General features: G+C 41.9%; 2 protein-coding genes across 2 annotated transcripts in view; one reads left to right on the top strand and one right to left on the bottom strand.

The window, feature by feature from the left end:
• Positions 1-16,269, top strand: part of opn6a (opsin 6, group member a) — a 101,538-nt gene that overhangs the window by 72,242 nt on the left and 13,027 nt on the right. The gene's annotated exons all lie outside the window — the stretch shown is intronic.
• LOC119411278 (striatin) overlaps positions 1-16,269 on the bottom strand; it is a gene marked incomplete in the record, with an annotated part of 40,479 nt that extends 24,210 nt beyond the window's left edge. Inside the window, 2 exon segments of the mRNA XM_037678218.1 lie at positions 96-199; positions 15,931-16,269. Of these exon segments, the coding sequence (XP_037534146.1) occupies positions 96-199; positions 15,931-16,143 (317 nt within the window).

Here is a 16,269-nt window from a genome sequence, read left to right as displayed (position 1 = left end):
CGAGGCAGCAGCTAACTTTAGGTGCACAGTGAAAACACTAGAACCGATGAGGTGCGTGTGTGGGCAGAACCAGCAGCGGGCTGCAAGGCACTCACCTCTCTTGCTTCAGCGCGTACTCCAGCATTTTGATCCTCCTGACGAGGTCCTTCTTTAGGTTCTCCTGGCCTTTCCGTTCCCCCTGCAGGAAGGCGATCTGGGCCTGAAGACACAAAAATAGGATTGCCGGGTCAAATCAGTGCGCACTAAAAGATTTAAAAGTGGTCGCTTTATAAATAGAACCAGCGTTTCTGGAGTTTTGCCGTGAACAAGGAATCTACTACAAAGACAACCGCTGTCAGACATCTACTTCTGTCGAGACTGAAATAGGAAGATGTCAAATATGTGTTGGATGATGAAAATAAAAAGCATATCTGTACTTTTCTATTTTAGTCTAACCTCCTCACCCCCTCCACACAAACCACTGTCTTCCTTCAGTAACAGGCAGCAGCTGGTGACACAACCAGTCTGAGTCAGCATTACGTTACACTGCTGGGTGTCACACACATGAACACACGTGTGCACGGACACGGAGGGTGGTGGAGGGTACTCAAGATCCAGGACACCTTACATAAGCTGCAGCAGATCGAACAAAAACTCAGACTGTGCACAGAAAAACAGCTAAACACAAGGATTCGACGACATACGATTGCCATAAAGAATCAACCAATTAAATGTATACCGGCAGTAGAGAAATTGCACTAACTGTGAAAATGCAGTGTGAATGCTTTTTGCAGAAGAACTTGCTGAAAAACAGCTTAAATTAGTTAAAAACGTACTGACATGTAGCTGAAATGGAAGATTAAGTTAGAAGAAAGCAGAAACACAAATTTGATGAATTTTGCTTAAATAAGTAGAAATGAGTACAAAAATTAGTAAACTAGCTTAAAAAAAAAGGCTGAAATTAGCAAGAAATAGCTGAAAAGTAGCCGAAACGGCAGAAAGAAGCTTAAATTACCGAAGGAAGTAGAGAGAGCATGTTTTTGCTGAATTAGGCTGACAAAAGTTGAAATGAGTGCAAAAAATGTGGAATTAGCCAAAAAAAAAGAAGCTAAAATTAGCACAAAAAGAGCTATATAGTAGCTGAAATAGCAGAAAAAGCTGAAACTTGCATAAATAAGCTGAAAGGAGCATAACGAGCTGAAATTGTCAGAAAGAAGTTAGAAGAGGCGCAAAAATTTTGTAGTTTGCAGAAAGAATCTGAAAGGAGCACAAAGCAGCTGAAAGTAGCTGAAAAAAGTTTAAATTTGCACAAGGAAGGCGAAAGAAGCTGAAGCAGAACAAAATGTGAAAGGAGCAGTAAAAGGTTTTAAACGGATCTAAAGATTTGAAGGATGTAAAATGAGATCAATTCATTTTCTATGAGGAAAAAAATGGCAGAAAAGGCTAAATATTTCAAAAAGCTAAAGTTGCACCAACACCAAAAGTCATAACAGGATTGTCCTGAAAGAGCTGAACGTTTAGATTTATGATTTGTTGAGAAAAAGCACAGAAATTGTGGAACGAGAAAGATGAGGAAAAACGTACAGAAGACAAATGGATCAGAATAGAGTGAATAGAATTCACACTTTTATACACGTAAACAGAAAGAAAGGCCTTTTATGACAAGAAGTATCTACAATGACTTTGTTATTGCCCGCTGCGAATAGCAACAATGTTTTTGCCAAAATATGTGTTTATTTAAATGTAGCATCAGCAAAATATCTCTCCAACAAGTGGACCGATTTTATTTGAAACTAAATATTGAACGTACGTCTTTAAATGGTTGATTTATGGAGACAACCCTGTTCAAAATGGCCGCCACAGTTGACTCAGTCACCTCTACAGAGACAGATACGGAGCCAAACCTCCAACTTGTACTCTGAGAACTCTTAGATCAAGCTTTGGCATTAACTACTACGACTCTGCCTGTCTGTTAGCAAAATATCTAAACACTGGATGAAAGACAGTGGGTGATATCCTTTAGAGAAGCTTGGCTTTTATTAGATTTTTTATTTTTAGTTTGTCCTAGTACAGTAGTTTAAGATCTCCACAGAACAACTAAAGCCAACAACAACAACAACAACAAAAAAGATAAAAGGTGCCAAATGTTTTGTTTTTTTATTAGCTTTTCCATCCTTTTTGTCACATCTAAAAGTACATATTTCCTGTTGGGCAGATGCAAAATAAGTTTAAGGAGCGGGTTGGAGGGGACAAAAACAAAACCTGATCAAATCAATTAGACTACAAACATGTCTCAAAGACATAAAACTCTGTTCCTCTCAAACCCAGCCGGTCGAAGCAGACGGCCGCTTGACCCGAGTCTGGTTCTGCTAAAAGGTTTCTTCCTCATGAGGGAGTTTTTCCTTTCCACTGTCGCCTTCATGCTCGCTCAAGACGAGAGTTCTGCGATGGAGTTAAACTCAAAGCTCCTCAGATAAAAAGTGTTAAATTATTATTTTTATATATATGAATGTTTCTGTCCAGAGCCCTGAGACGACTTCTGTTGTGACTTGGAGCTTTATAAATAAACTGGATTAAATTGAACTGAAGAGAAGAACAAACAGACGTAAAGGAGGACGGGCATGCTGTCTCGTGTCAGCACTTCATCATCATCATTACACCGTTATAAAACCACCAGGATGAGCATAAAAGTAGTGACAAATAACTGAATCTGTTGTGCTGTGAGGCCGGACCAGAAACCTGATACTATCTAACATCAAATATCAATCAGTCAACGTCAGGTTTGTTTTGTTTACCGTTTAAACCACAAGGCCACTGTCTGGAGAGAATAAAATACTGACTAAATTCCTTGCGTTTCACGTTTACTTTCATTCTGAGATTTTGCTTGTGGAAACTTTAATTCTTTTTTTTTCTGGATGTAAATCACATTTTTTGGATGATTGTTTCCTCTGGTATCGGATGTTGTGCAGCTGGAAGGATTTTTACTGAAACTTTTTTAGTTTTGGACATTTGTTATGATGCGTAACCATGGCAACAAGGCAGTTTCTACAACCAACAGCAGCTGATTAACATCTCAAAAGCTCAAGTAATATCTCAACTACAGCCCTAAATTTCAAACGAGTTGAAAAGGATGTTCTGTGGACGCATTTTCATCTACCTGCCAGCTGTGCTCGAGTGCCTGACCGCTGGGATCCTGGAGCTGGCGGGGGACGCGGCTCGTGGCGGCGGAGGGACGGGATCGTCCGTCGGCGCCTGCGGTTGGCTGTCCGCGGCGATGAGGAGCTCGACAAGCTGCTGGGAGGAGTGGCCATTGCCCTGGGAGGATTTCTGCCCAACATTCAGGTGATCCTGAAGCCCAGGAGGCCAACCAAGTGCAAGTAAACGGATCAACATCTGTGGCCAGTTTCTTCAGATCTGCTATAAGACGGACCATCACAAGAGATCCTTCCTGCCCACAACCATCAACATCTAGAACAACTCTTTTATGAAACAAGGAAAATGAGCTACAACAACATTTAATTTCCCTCTGGGATTAATAGAGTATTTTTGATTTGAATTGAATTAAATGCACAAGACGGTGCTAGCTAAATGAAGCTGGATCACAGTTTCACACAGATAGCTGCCTGCAGCAGTGAGTCACGGACGGCCGTGCTCCTCGTTTTAATTTGGGCATCGTCTTCACGCCGTCGTCACAGTTCTCTGTACGGGAACTCAGAACAGCCTGCCTGTGAAAACTCCTGAGCTGGGTTTGACAAGAGTACTCGTTACAGTACGTAGCTTTTACACAGGATGAGGAGCGAGCATTTCCTGCAGCTGGGATTGACGAGGACATTAAAAAACGTCCCCGAGCGTCAACACAGAAATCACAAGGACGGGCTTTAAAAAATGAGTAAAACAGTGAAGAGACAAATTCTAACAAAACCCAAAAGAGTCCTCAAATCATTGAATACAAAATGAAAATTATTTATTGTTTTTCCTCCTGTTAACAACGTTTGCAGGTATGACAGGAAGGGGAAAAACGTTGTGCCAATTACAACTAATTATTCAAGCTGAGAGAAGAAAGTATACTTTTGCTGCACCTTTTGTAGAAAATGGGGGAGGCGGTGCAAACGAAGGCAGGGGGAAAGTCCTGCATGTGGAAAACCATCATTGTTTGGACTCGGAAAATAACTCGGTCGGGCTCAAAAGTGGAAGAGGGGACGAGAAAAACCGTATCACAAGAAACTGGGCCTAGCACCAACCTAATTTTATGAAACCTTTGATGTTTGTTTATGTTTGACATCATGGCGACTAAAGTTAATTTCAGATTAAAAACACACAAAACAAGCAACTTCGGCACCTTTTGGCTACGAAGGTTTGACAGACTCCAGGTCAGTCCGTCCCTGTGATATCATACATTTTCAATTTTGCAAAAGGAGCAGTCTTTCATCGGTCTCTTTGTACCCGCCTCATGACAGAAAAAATGTGACGCGTAGCTCCAGGAAATCCCTTCGCGTAACTCGTAACTCGCAACAGCCGTACTAGTTGGTCAAATGGCATTTATGTGAAAACGATGTGATATTTATGTGGCTGAATTTGTTATAGCATAACAACATCTGAAATCCTCAGACAGAAACATAAAACACAGAACTTTTAGAATAAAAATGAAAAACAATTGACTGAAGAAGCGACAAATGTAACGGTGATGGAAAATCTAGACAAATTTGAGACTTTTCAAGCTGCAAAACTGAGATGATAAAATTTGAGACGCTGTAAAAACCAAAAACCAGCTGTTGTTACACATCCACTCACAGATCAGTTAAAATATCTTTATTACAGGTCAGACATCACGACTGATTTTTCCTACAAAAAGATGGATCCGTTATTCGTTGCAGCTGCAGATGAAGGAACGACAAGCTTTTCAGAATAAATGTCTACATTTCAGTAGGCGGCGCTGCGTTTAGCGGTGTAGCGTGTGTGTTGCGAACACTCAGGCTGAACAGTGAAGGCTCTCTTCGAGGGTAATTAAGAGTAATTTGTGTGCATAAAACCATTTCCAAAAACATAAGCCTCGCAGAGTTGGGCAGGAGTGGAGTCGAGTGTCTCACCACCTCCTGAAATATGCTGCAAAGAATTTAGCCCCAAAAACCAAACTACAGAAGAGGCCGTTCTGAGTGTAATCCCGTCTAATAGAGCAGCTCTGGGAATTTACAAAACTGTGATAAACAAATGTTAACCAACCAGGTATACGGTTTACAGGTTGCCATATCAGTCCAACTTGATAAATCACGTCAAACACCCAAAGTGTGAGGCTAATTCTGCTGAGAAACGGCATCTGCACCGATTGAGATAGTCTCCACACGAAACCCTGGGCCAGGAGCCCCGGGCGTACCGCCGTGCCAGAGATAAAGAAGAGTGCGGCTCTGTGAATCTCTGGCTCGCCATCACTCCCTCCATCAAACATTAACCTTGGGGAAGAATCCAATGAGTCAACGCTGCCCATAAAGAGAGACACAGGAAGCTTTTAATCCCCAGCCTCACACTGACTGCATTATCGCGCTGCTGGATAAAAGAGCTCCTTAGTCCGTCTGACGGAGGGACACGTAGACTGAGACGTCCATCGGACACGCCGGGCTTTTCACAGACAGGAACGAGAAGCAGGAGACACTGCAGGCAAAGGTGGAACAAATCTGCCTTTTTTTTTTTTAAATCCGAACGCGACAAATCTGATATTTTTCCCCAATTAGAGCAAGTTCACGTTCATATGTGGAACTCATTCAGGTCTCTGACGTTTTCCAAAGCGACCTCAGTCTGAATCTTCACCAACATCATACCAATGTCGGTGTCGGATCGTATCAACGCCAGCTACACGGGGACGACACTTTTCACGTATTTCAGTGCGTCGCTCCAAACGTGCAAGTGGGCATGGAAAGGGAAGCTCAAACACAAACACCGGATGAAACAAGAACGTCAGAGAACAGTTTGGTCGGTTCTGATTGCACAACATCTTCAGAATTGATCCACCCATGCCAACATGATGCGTCTTCTTCTGTGGTTCGCATCAGGACCATCCATACGTAGAGGTTTCTGAACAGAGCATTAAGACCTGCAGGGTGAACGCAGCCTTACGGTCGGAATTTAAAAAATGCTTCCACTGCTTTTATTCTTTAAAAATGTTAAATAGCGCAGCTCCTCCAATAAAAGGAACGCATACAGTTGCCTCCAAATTTCTTCCATGATCTATTAGAGCTCAGAGTGTGTGTTGGGGATGACTCTCAGCTACTAAAACACAACAGTTTAGCTCAATATCTGTAAATTTCACTGAGCTGCAGCTTTTTCTGCGTTGGTTAAGGTCTAAAAGCTGCGGTGGTGACCATCTTGTATTGAGTTGACTCCAAGACAAATCGGCTGTAGATGAACACACATTCAGTGATAATAAAATCCATTCACTGGTTCACGAGATGTTTTACTAACAGATATGAACACACACGGGACATAAACAGAAAAAAAACATGTATATATATTAAAATCATTGTTACATACGGTTACAATATAAAAAGTGTTCCGTTTCTATCTGAATGACCGGTTTTGATTTAAGGTTGATAACAGTGTATCTGCTTCAGTGCCTCTTTCCTGAGGGGTCCCACAGGGCTCAATTCTTGGACCCCTTCTGTTTTCACTCCATCTGCTCCCTTTGTGGTCTATCCTGAGGAAACATGGCATTTCTTTTCACTGCTATGCTTGATGCTTTTAATTAATTTTCGGTACAATCATTACTTTTATTTTTATTTATTCCACTGAATTACTCCCGTTGATTTTTACTGTTAAGCACTTTGGTAACAGCTGCCATTTTAAATGTGCTTTATAAATGGAGATAAGTGGAGAGCATCCTGTGCTCCAGCATCAACGTGTGGCATGGAGGCTGCACAGCTGCAGAAAGAAAAGCTTTGCAGAGAGTGGTGAAGGCTGCACAGAAATCTGTCGGAATCAGTCTCCCCACCATCACAGACATTTACACCTCTAGAAGCAGGAAGAGGGCCACCTGCATCATGAAGGACCCCACTCACCCAGCACACACACTTTTTGCCCCGCTACCCTCAGGCAGAAGGCTGAGGAGCATTAGAACCACTAGACTGAGGAACAGCTTCTACCCTGAGGCTGTTAAGACTCATGAATATCTAACCAGAATAATCACTGTGAAAAATCACATGTTGCTGCTGATCTGTTTCATGATGCTGCTGATCTGTTTCATGTGGCTGTGTTCATGCGTGTTCATCTGCTCACACAGACTCATGTTTGTTGTTTGACGTAATGTTTTTATACCGTTAGTGCTTAGTGAATATTTAGCTGATGTTTTTCTTAGTTCATATCTTAGATGTTATTACTGTTTTTCTTTTACATTTTATTGTTGGATGTAACTGGGACCCTGCGTACATAATCTCGTTCCACCACATGTACCACATGAGGTGTGAATGACAAATCTCTGACTCTCTCTCTGAAATAAAGTTGGCTTGACTTGAAAAAGGAGTAAACAGAACATAATCCTCAGCATACTGTATTAATCTATGAAATCTAGACAAAGTTAACCATTCAAGCTGAGTGAGTAAAAACCACTGTGACTGGATGACTAACGTATTTATATTTTCTTTTCTAGTTACAGTCTAAAGTCTGGCATTTTTTAAATCCAGACATGTTTCCTTACAGACTTTCTTGCATCAGCCCCAAACACACAATGACTCCATTTAATCTGGGGCGAGCGAACACGGTGAAAAATCGTCCCTGAGCTCAGTCTGCCGACACCAAAACAAGAGCTGGGCTCGCACACACGGACAGGAAGAACGACGGAAGCTGTTGGTTCAAATCCCACATTTACAATGCAAACAAGCTTCTTTCAGTCAACGCCGGTTTGTGTTCACAGTTACAGCAAACCAGCGAGAAACGTGATGGTCTGATAACCAGCTGAGTACATTCCACACATGCCATTACAGCAGCATAAAAAATAAAAAAAACACACAAGACGAGGCGAAAAGGTGCTGAGGAGGACTGCTGCTGAGTGGCTACAGCTGTGTTTTTGTTGTTATAGATTAAAACAAACTTTACAGGATATTACTATATTCTTGTTTTGCACACTTCAAACAGGCTCAGTCGTCAATTTTACCATCCGGCGAAGATAAAACTTCCAAAAACAATAATTAAATTTAAGCACCCTTATTTTTTTCATTTGGACAGCCGAATTGCAACCTTTTTAAAATGATGATGTCATAGTTCCACCTCGTCTTACCTACGACCCCAAAAATGGCAGATTTAGATGCAACAACTGCAGCAGAACCTTGGTGTCCTGTAATCCTTCACTGAGCAGACAAGACCAACGAAGATTAAAGTAAAAATCTCCTCTTATTACACCAAATAACCTAAAACCCTAAAAGGACTTTATCACTTTATTGAACTGTCAACAATACAAAAACAAACTGCTAACTCTACACGTATTTGGACTCAGTCCACACTGTCCTGAGCTTTTAACATTACGCTCACGTGCCATGCCTTGTTTCCTGTTTTCTTGTGTATTGTTTGTGTTTGGGGACATTCTTTTGTGTTTCCATGTCCATTAAAACATTTTCAACAACGGTGCTGTGTTTATGAAGATATTTTTAGAAACGGCAAACTCTTCACCTCAGAAAGTAATCATTAGATGTACATCTACAACAATTCACTTCTGAAGTCAGACAACATGGCTGCCACAGCTAATAAACAGCTGCAACACAGCCATTTTAACACCGAGCTAAAACCTGGTGTGGTATTACAAGATTTTAGTTTTTTTAAACTCTGTTGTGCAAAGCAGCGGGCGACATGCATTCCTTTAAAGAAATGCTACTTTCGCTGTTATCAGAAGATGAAGAGTTTGTATTGTTTTTAAAACAACCTCACATTTCAGTATTTATTGGCAATGAACGCGACCTTGGACGCCATAATGAAGCTAACTTAGTTTCCTCTGGTGGACGATGCTGCTCCTCTATAAAACCATCAGGTTAAAAAGGGAAATGCAGAAAGACGCAGTGAAAAGCTGTAAACGGACCCGTCTCGTGTTCGCCGGTAATGGGATTCTGAGGAGCAGGCTAAGACGAGCTGCTCAAACTGCGATTTCACTCCTTGTGAGTTACCTGGAACAAGCCAGGCTTTACTTACAAAAATCCAGGAAACCAAAGAAGAAAATCTCCATTTGGTCAGAGAATACCAAGATGAATGTATTTCCTCTAAGCTTTCACAAAGATATAGATTTGTCACTTTATTTTAAACAAATGCCACATCTCAATGGGCGCAGGTAAAGGCACGATGTTTTACCTTTGAATTCTTTAACGAACACGTGCAGAAAACGAGCAACCTTCTTCAACATCAGCACTTGCTCCGACAGGTCGCATGACTTAAAGTGTGACGTTGGCGTAACGATATTAAAGCAGCAGCTTTCAAAAAGTACTACAGAAGACGAATATCTTAAACGGGAGAAATAACTCTAAGAAAGCTGGTAAAGTGCTCTAGTTCTCAGAGTACTCGAAGACTTCTGACTGTCCAACGAGGAAAGAAAAGGTCAGGAAGTACCATCTCAATTTTCTGTTGTATTCCGGTCCCTCTTTGGTATTTACAGCCTGAAAGACACTTCCAAAAGTTTTTTTTAGATGCCAACTTGAAGCTAGCTTTAATTAGACATTTCACAAAATGACACTCAAAGAGTGCAGCCTGATCAAAACGGCACAATTTGGTTTAAATATTGTCAAACATAAACTGAAGCTTGGACCAAAATAATGCTTTGTAATTCTTTCAATAAGAAGAATTACTGCTTTATTAAGCAAAAAGCCTCAAAACTGTGCATTGTGCATATCGCTTGCCACATTTTATGCTAAAGTTTCAAACTAAGAGCATCTTTTGTAGAGAACTTTACCTTGATAGCTGTAAAATTAACAAAGCAAACATGCAAACACAGATAAAGACATTATCGCCTCGTCGGCAGGCGATAAAACCGTCTTAGAGAACATTTTGATCCTGGTAACCTCAGATCTACTGTAAAAACTGGGGGCGGCAGGCGATTTGGTGGTGGAATGAGGCAGCTGTCACACACGGACGCTTCAAGTGTGAATGGAGGAAGAAGAGGAGAATTAACGCGCCGACAGGAAGGTCCTGGTGCGAGTCCAACGGGGACGGCAAAACTCGGAGGACGCCGCTTCGGATACCGAGCACGAGGCTCTTTCACAGAAAAACACAAACCGTACCACCGAGTGGAGTTCCACCACAGTATTTTTAGTTGGGCGGACAGTTTTTTTTTATTGGACTGAACAAAAAGCGCACACGAAGAGAACAGAAATAACTGCAGCACGGGGGTGGATATAGTATCAAGCGAGGAATGACGGTGACTCCCGTTTCCAGACTGAATGCCACAGTCTGCGCCTTTGAGCGTTTAGTTTGGTCCTCACCGTTGCTTCCTGAGCTAATTACACTCCAGTCTTTGCAAACAATCAGCAAAGTTGCAGGAGTGAGTACTCTACGGCTGGATAATTTGAGAAAATAATCCAACACCTTTAGAAGTGCACTCCTGTAGAGAAGATAGGAAGCACCACGGTTTATTCACCACAAACCGAGTCACCTTCAACCTTTCTCAGTGTCAGATTGTGGCTCCGGACGGATACTTCCAGCAAGGAGACACCCCGTACGGAGCAGGGATTTCCCCATGGCTAGAGAGCTGGTGAGGCACGCTGGAGCTCGGGGCCAACACAGGATGTAAACTGATCCAAGCTCAGTCTAAAGGTCCGAAATGATCTGAACTAATCAGTGCAACGAGTTTGTGCCAAATATAAAATCACAAAATGTGACCTGGGCTGCAAACTGAGTCGGAATGAGCTCAGGGTGCAGACAAAAAACTGAAAATAATGATTTTTGATAAAAGTCCATAAAGAGCCCAACCTCAGTAAATAAAACAGCATTAAATCTTCCTAACCCGCATTTACACTGAAGTTTTCTAATGGGTATGTCTTCAGAAAAAATTCTATAACCCTTTTGAGTTACCAGTACTTCAGATTTGATCATTTTTCACATTAGCATTCTTACTTTTAAATATAGGGCTTAACTCCAGACGACGTCACGTCCAGACCAATAAAAATCTAGTTTTCATACTGGCGCTCTCGCAAACAAAACCAGGTGATAAATTGCCAAAATTTCATCAAACTATGAATCGTTCCGAAGCTTTTAAGATGGAGAATCAGAAAACTTTAACCCAACGTTGAAAAGTTCCTCATTGGGACTCGTTTTTCCAGCACGGGTCACAAATTCTTAAGACAAATCAAAGGCTCAGCGTTCCTCGAAGGGCCAGAAATGACAAAAATGTCAACGTTTAGGTTGAACCTCGACTGGGTTTGTGTTGTGAACGACTCTCAGGCGCGACCGCATCAGCGTTTACCTAAGAATTTATAAAGCGGACTGGATTATCACAATTAGTTTGTGTTTTCGAAGGCGAGTTGGCTGCAGCACTGGTAATTAGAACTACTGGCACTACTTCGGGGTTTTACTGGACCTCTGCGTGCGTTCCCTTAGCGCAGAAGACTTCACAGTCTCCTCCGTGTGGACGCTCCAGAGCCGTCAGTCTGGGTTCCTTCAAAGTGCTGCCTGCAAAGGATTGTGGGATGCATTGGCTGTGGTGTCAACATCCTAAACACTGTGCATTAATTAATTAATCACCATAAACCTGAACAGATGGCCTACATGTTGTTTATGAATATTTACATAAAACCGTAAGACAATGCTCTTCTTATCTATCGTTTTATTTTTAGGGATCGATCTTGCAAAATAATTAAATATTTACAGTTTTTTTCCATTAATAGGTGTAATAAATTTGGGCGCATAAGGCAAACATATTTTAGTTGTTCATTGACAGAACTCTCACACAAAACAAACGTGACAGGAGTCAAACGTTTCCATAACAGAGCGATAAATGCGATGAATAACTGACAAATTGTAAAAAACTTCTTAAAAATTTGGAATTGTAAATTGCGTACGTAGCTCCATTTAACCATTTTTATCGTCCGGATTGAGTAACGTAGCCAAAGGAACGCTGTAATCAGCTGGTTATCAGTCGGTGCTCAGCCTGGACTGTAATGAGCTGCAGCTGTGGACGTTGGGTTTGTGTCGTACCTCAGCAGGAGTGGTTACCTGAACAATCAGGCTGGTTGGGCGACATTTGAGCAAACACAGGAGTCTGACTCCCAACAATCCCCGACACGAGACACAACCACTACTAGAAGAAAACTGATAACAAAGAAACGAGCAATTAAAAAACAAATACTGGGAATGACGTGTGGTTTAAAAACCAACAAGGACAACACTGTGATTCTGAAAAATAAGAGCATTCACGCTGCAGGTTTTAATGCTCAAGTCAGACCTTTATTTTATGAAATCAGATGTTTGTTTGTTGGCATGCCCGTTAAGGTTAAAATTTAAATGTGACCTCCAACAAAATACAAGTGTGAACCACCAACACAAGCTATCTGCACGAAAGACGACGTGACGTCACGCGCTGCGTTTACAGAATATGAACGCTACACGCGTTAGCATGTGTGTACTGGTTCTGAAGCCGTTGTGCAACCTGAACCGACTAAGTTATTATCCAACGTGACAGCTTCATCCAGCATTTACATTCGATACAGCCACTTCCCGCTGACACCAACGCAGAACTGCAAAGTAGAAACAAACTCAAGTATCGATAGCGTTAGCATCGATATGATACAATAACGTTGGTATCATATGCTGGTGTAGATTCGTAGATATCTAGGGGAAGCTGTGGCTGAATGGTTAGAGTAGTCTTCCTCCAATGGGAGAGTTGGGGGTTCAATTCCACGAGCTGAAGTGTCCCCGAGTAAGACACTGAACCCCTCATTGCCTCCGATGTGTGTCCCATCAGTGTATGAATGTGATAAAGCTCTGATTAGTCTGAACAGATTCAGATTAGCTAGATGTAGTCGAGCGCTGGATGAATGGGTAAAAGAGGGCACAGATTGTGTTGAGTATCTTGATTAGATAGAAAGGCGATATTTAAGTAGAGATCATTTACCACTTAGAACATGGCAAATATAAAAAAAAAGAAATCAAACATCTATTCTGTAGCTGAAGATATGAAGAGATCAGAGTTTTAAACAGCACACGGTTGGTATCAGTTTAATACTTGGATTAATCTGCGTACATCACTGATGTAAAAGTCAGAAGAAATGCAACACGGCCGTTCAGACTGAGGCCAATCGGAAAAAAAAATTGAAAATGTATCCGATTTAGTACCACATATGAAAATAATTAAAAGACTGAGGTCGGATACGTCACGTTCAGGTGGTCATGAAATAAAATTAAAAATGGCCAAAAAAATAAACCAATCTGGGACACTTTTGTCCAAGGAGAACCCAACAGAAGGATAACATAAATAAAAATCTATTTTGTGGTTGTTGATTTTTCTTCTTCGTTGCTCCACTTAAAGTTGAATCATCAACAGCCCGTGCGTTAAAAGTACCGTTTCTGTAAGCGTTCCTCAAGGACACAACAAGGTTACTTCCTGTAAGTGAGCGTTAGAAGATTTATCTGTCCCACTACGGTTCTCTGCACAACTGGAACAAAGAAATAAAACAATTATGGGGCTAGAATTACCTGAACGAATGCATATCACCCACTAAAATCCTCTTGTTCTTAAATGTGAAGAAAGTAGTTGTTTTAGTTTAGCAACAAGTATACACAATCTCACGAGATGACGTGTTGCTCGTTAGGCCTTGGATTATATGCTGTGACTCTCAGATACTACCAAGCCAAGTTTTAGCTCAATATATGCTTAATTTATGGGTTATAACCATTTTTGTGTAGGATAAGGGGGATTAGTTGTGGCAGCCATCTAGAATTTACTCCAAAAGTTTAGTTCTAGACATTCAAGCAAGAAAGAAAATCTGAACGTTGCATTGAAATTTGTCCGGTGGTTCGTGAGATATTTTGCTAACAAACTAACAAGGTTAATGCCATGTTTTAGGCAAAAATGCTGTGCACGGTGTTCAGCTACAATCACGCCAAATTTTAACTCCGAAGCTGTAAAATCAGCTGAATTGCAGCCATTTTTGTGCTGTCTAACGTCAGCCGGCTGTGGCGGCCATCTTTATTCCAAAAGGTCATCAGCTGTAGTCGTACATTCAAGAATCGCTTTCTGAAACTTTCAATAAGATCCGTCAAGCAATTCATAGAACATTTTGCCAACAGACACACACACACACACACACAACAGGCAAAAACATTATCGCTCTTCCTTTTCCCTCGACGGCGGTTGACGAGTGGCTGTAAGCAGGTCCCAAGACAAGTTCGGCCCTCGACAAAAACAACAAGTCAAACTGAGCGCGCAGTATTTTACCGCCACAAACAACCCGCCCATTAAACCGAGCCGCAGCGAGTTGTTGGTCGATAAGCTCATTTCTTGACAGCAGACAGGAAGCGTGATACAGCAGGCAGACACAAGGAGCTACAGAGGCAAACGTGCACAACCCTGAGCTGGGCCTGCAGCGCGTCACAGGAAACGGTGTCGTGACTCTGCGATCCTCATCACCTCAGGCCGTTCTGTCCTGAAAACAAAACTCGAGACTCGTCACCTGAATGTGACTCCAGAGGCCTCACAACTGGATGGAAAAAATGAAACCAAAAAGTTAAAATGAAAGAAAAGCTGAAAGTGCCTGGATGGATTTCTTTTAAAGAAAAACATTTCAGAGTATAGCTAAAGTGTAATGTTTCTGCCCGTGCTTGTTAGCAAAACATCTCAGAAAAATCAGAAAGTGAGCAATGGATGCAGGTCTACAACGTATTAAAATTAAAACCACAGCCTCTGCCAACTTCGCACATAAGCTAAAATTGTGTGTGGTGGTGGCTGAACATCAACCCCCATTGCGCAACATTTTCTATTAAAACTGGCTTCAACTCTGTCTGTGTTAGCCAAATATCTCCTGAACCACTGGATGGATTTTAATGAAATGCTCAGGAAGTATAGCTGGCTGTACGTCTATGACGCATTAACATTTCGAGTCAACACTATTTAAATGGTCACCACAGATCATAGACAACACAAAAAGGCTACAACTCTGTTAATTTCGCAGTTATTAAGCTAAAATATGGTGTGGTAGTTGCCAAGAGTCATCCTCAAAACACACTCTGAGAGCCAGGTCTCACAGTACAGCACAAGATAAACCCATCACTCCTTGTGGAGAACGACTTGGCCTTTTATTTACACAAGATTACAGCTGTGAGCCATAAAAACAACATGAGTTAGCTGGACTTGACACCATACAAGAGAGGTATTTAAGAGTGCAATCTGTTAGGCATTAACTTCGAGCTGACAAGCAGGAAACGCCACTTGTTTCTGTCATTTTGTTGAAACATGGGTCAGATACGAGCAGTCAAAACAGCAATCCAAACCAAAAAGACAAGACTGTGCAGGATTTTGAAACTTGTCCTCAGGAGAGTCAATGACATGGCAGCTGTCCTGATAAACAACGAGTCTCCTGACTCTGTACGTGCTGTCCGGACAGAAACAGACATCTTCCAGTGGATCAAACCCTTAAAAGAAGTCGTACATTTCCACGACATTCTCGGACACTAACCGAGATGCTAATTCAGCTGCTACACGTTTTGGCGCTGGAAGTTCGTGTGCCCGCTTTTATTTGTTCCTTAAATTAAAAAAACAGAAACGTATAAACACCCACTAAAGTGTGTATTACAATAAACCAAAGGGTTAAGTGGTTAAAGAGGTCGCCAACAGCCGTCGTGCAGCTGGATTGAGAGGGGCGCTGTTGTAGCTCCTTTAAGCTAACAAAGCTAAAGCTAACAACCTGAACAATCGAACACAGAAACTCTTTGAAAACCGCAAAACACCGCGATAAAAGCGACAATATTAGGTTTAAATGTAAGATTTGGTGTTTTTACCTGCAGTTCGGCCCGCTCCACTTCCCACTGTGCCCTTTCCACTTCGAAACGGGCCCATTCGTGCTGCAGGAAGTGCAAGATCCCCGGGATGCTATACTGCGCTCGAGCCGCCTCCCCAGCGTCGCCATCGGGCAGCGGTCCCTTCCCACCGCCGGCTAAGACAGAGTTATTATTGTTGTTAAAGAACACGCCGGGCCCTGCCTGTTCGTCCATGGCCGGGCTCGGTGGAAAAGCTCTTTTCGTCGCCTTGCTGACTTCGGCGTAATAGTTGCAAACAGAAGTGTAAAAAAAATACAATAATTAAAAAAAAATAAACTACCGACGGCACCCCGTCTTCTC

This window comes from Nematolebias whitei, chromosome 1, assembly GCF_014905685.2.
Source record: "Nematolebias whitei isolate Nwh7 chromosome 1, NemWhi1, whole genome shotgun sequence".
Lineage (NCBI taxonomy): Eukaryota > Metazoa > Chordata > Actinopteri > Cyprinodontiformes > Rivulidae > Nematolebias > Nematolebias whitei.
This window is presented reverse-complemented; position numbering and strand designations above follow the sequence as displayed.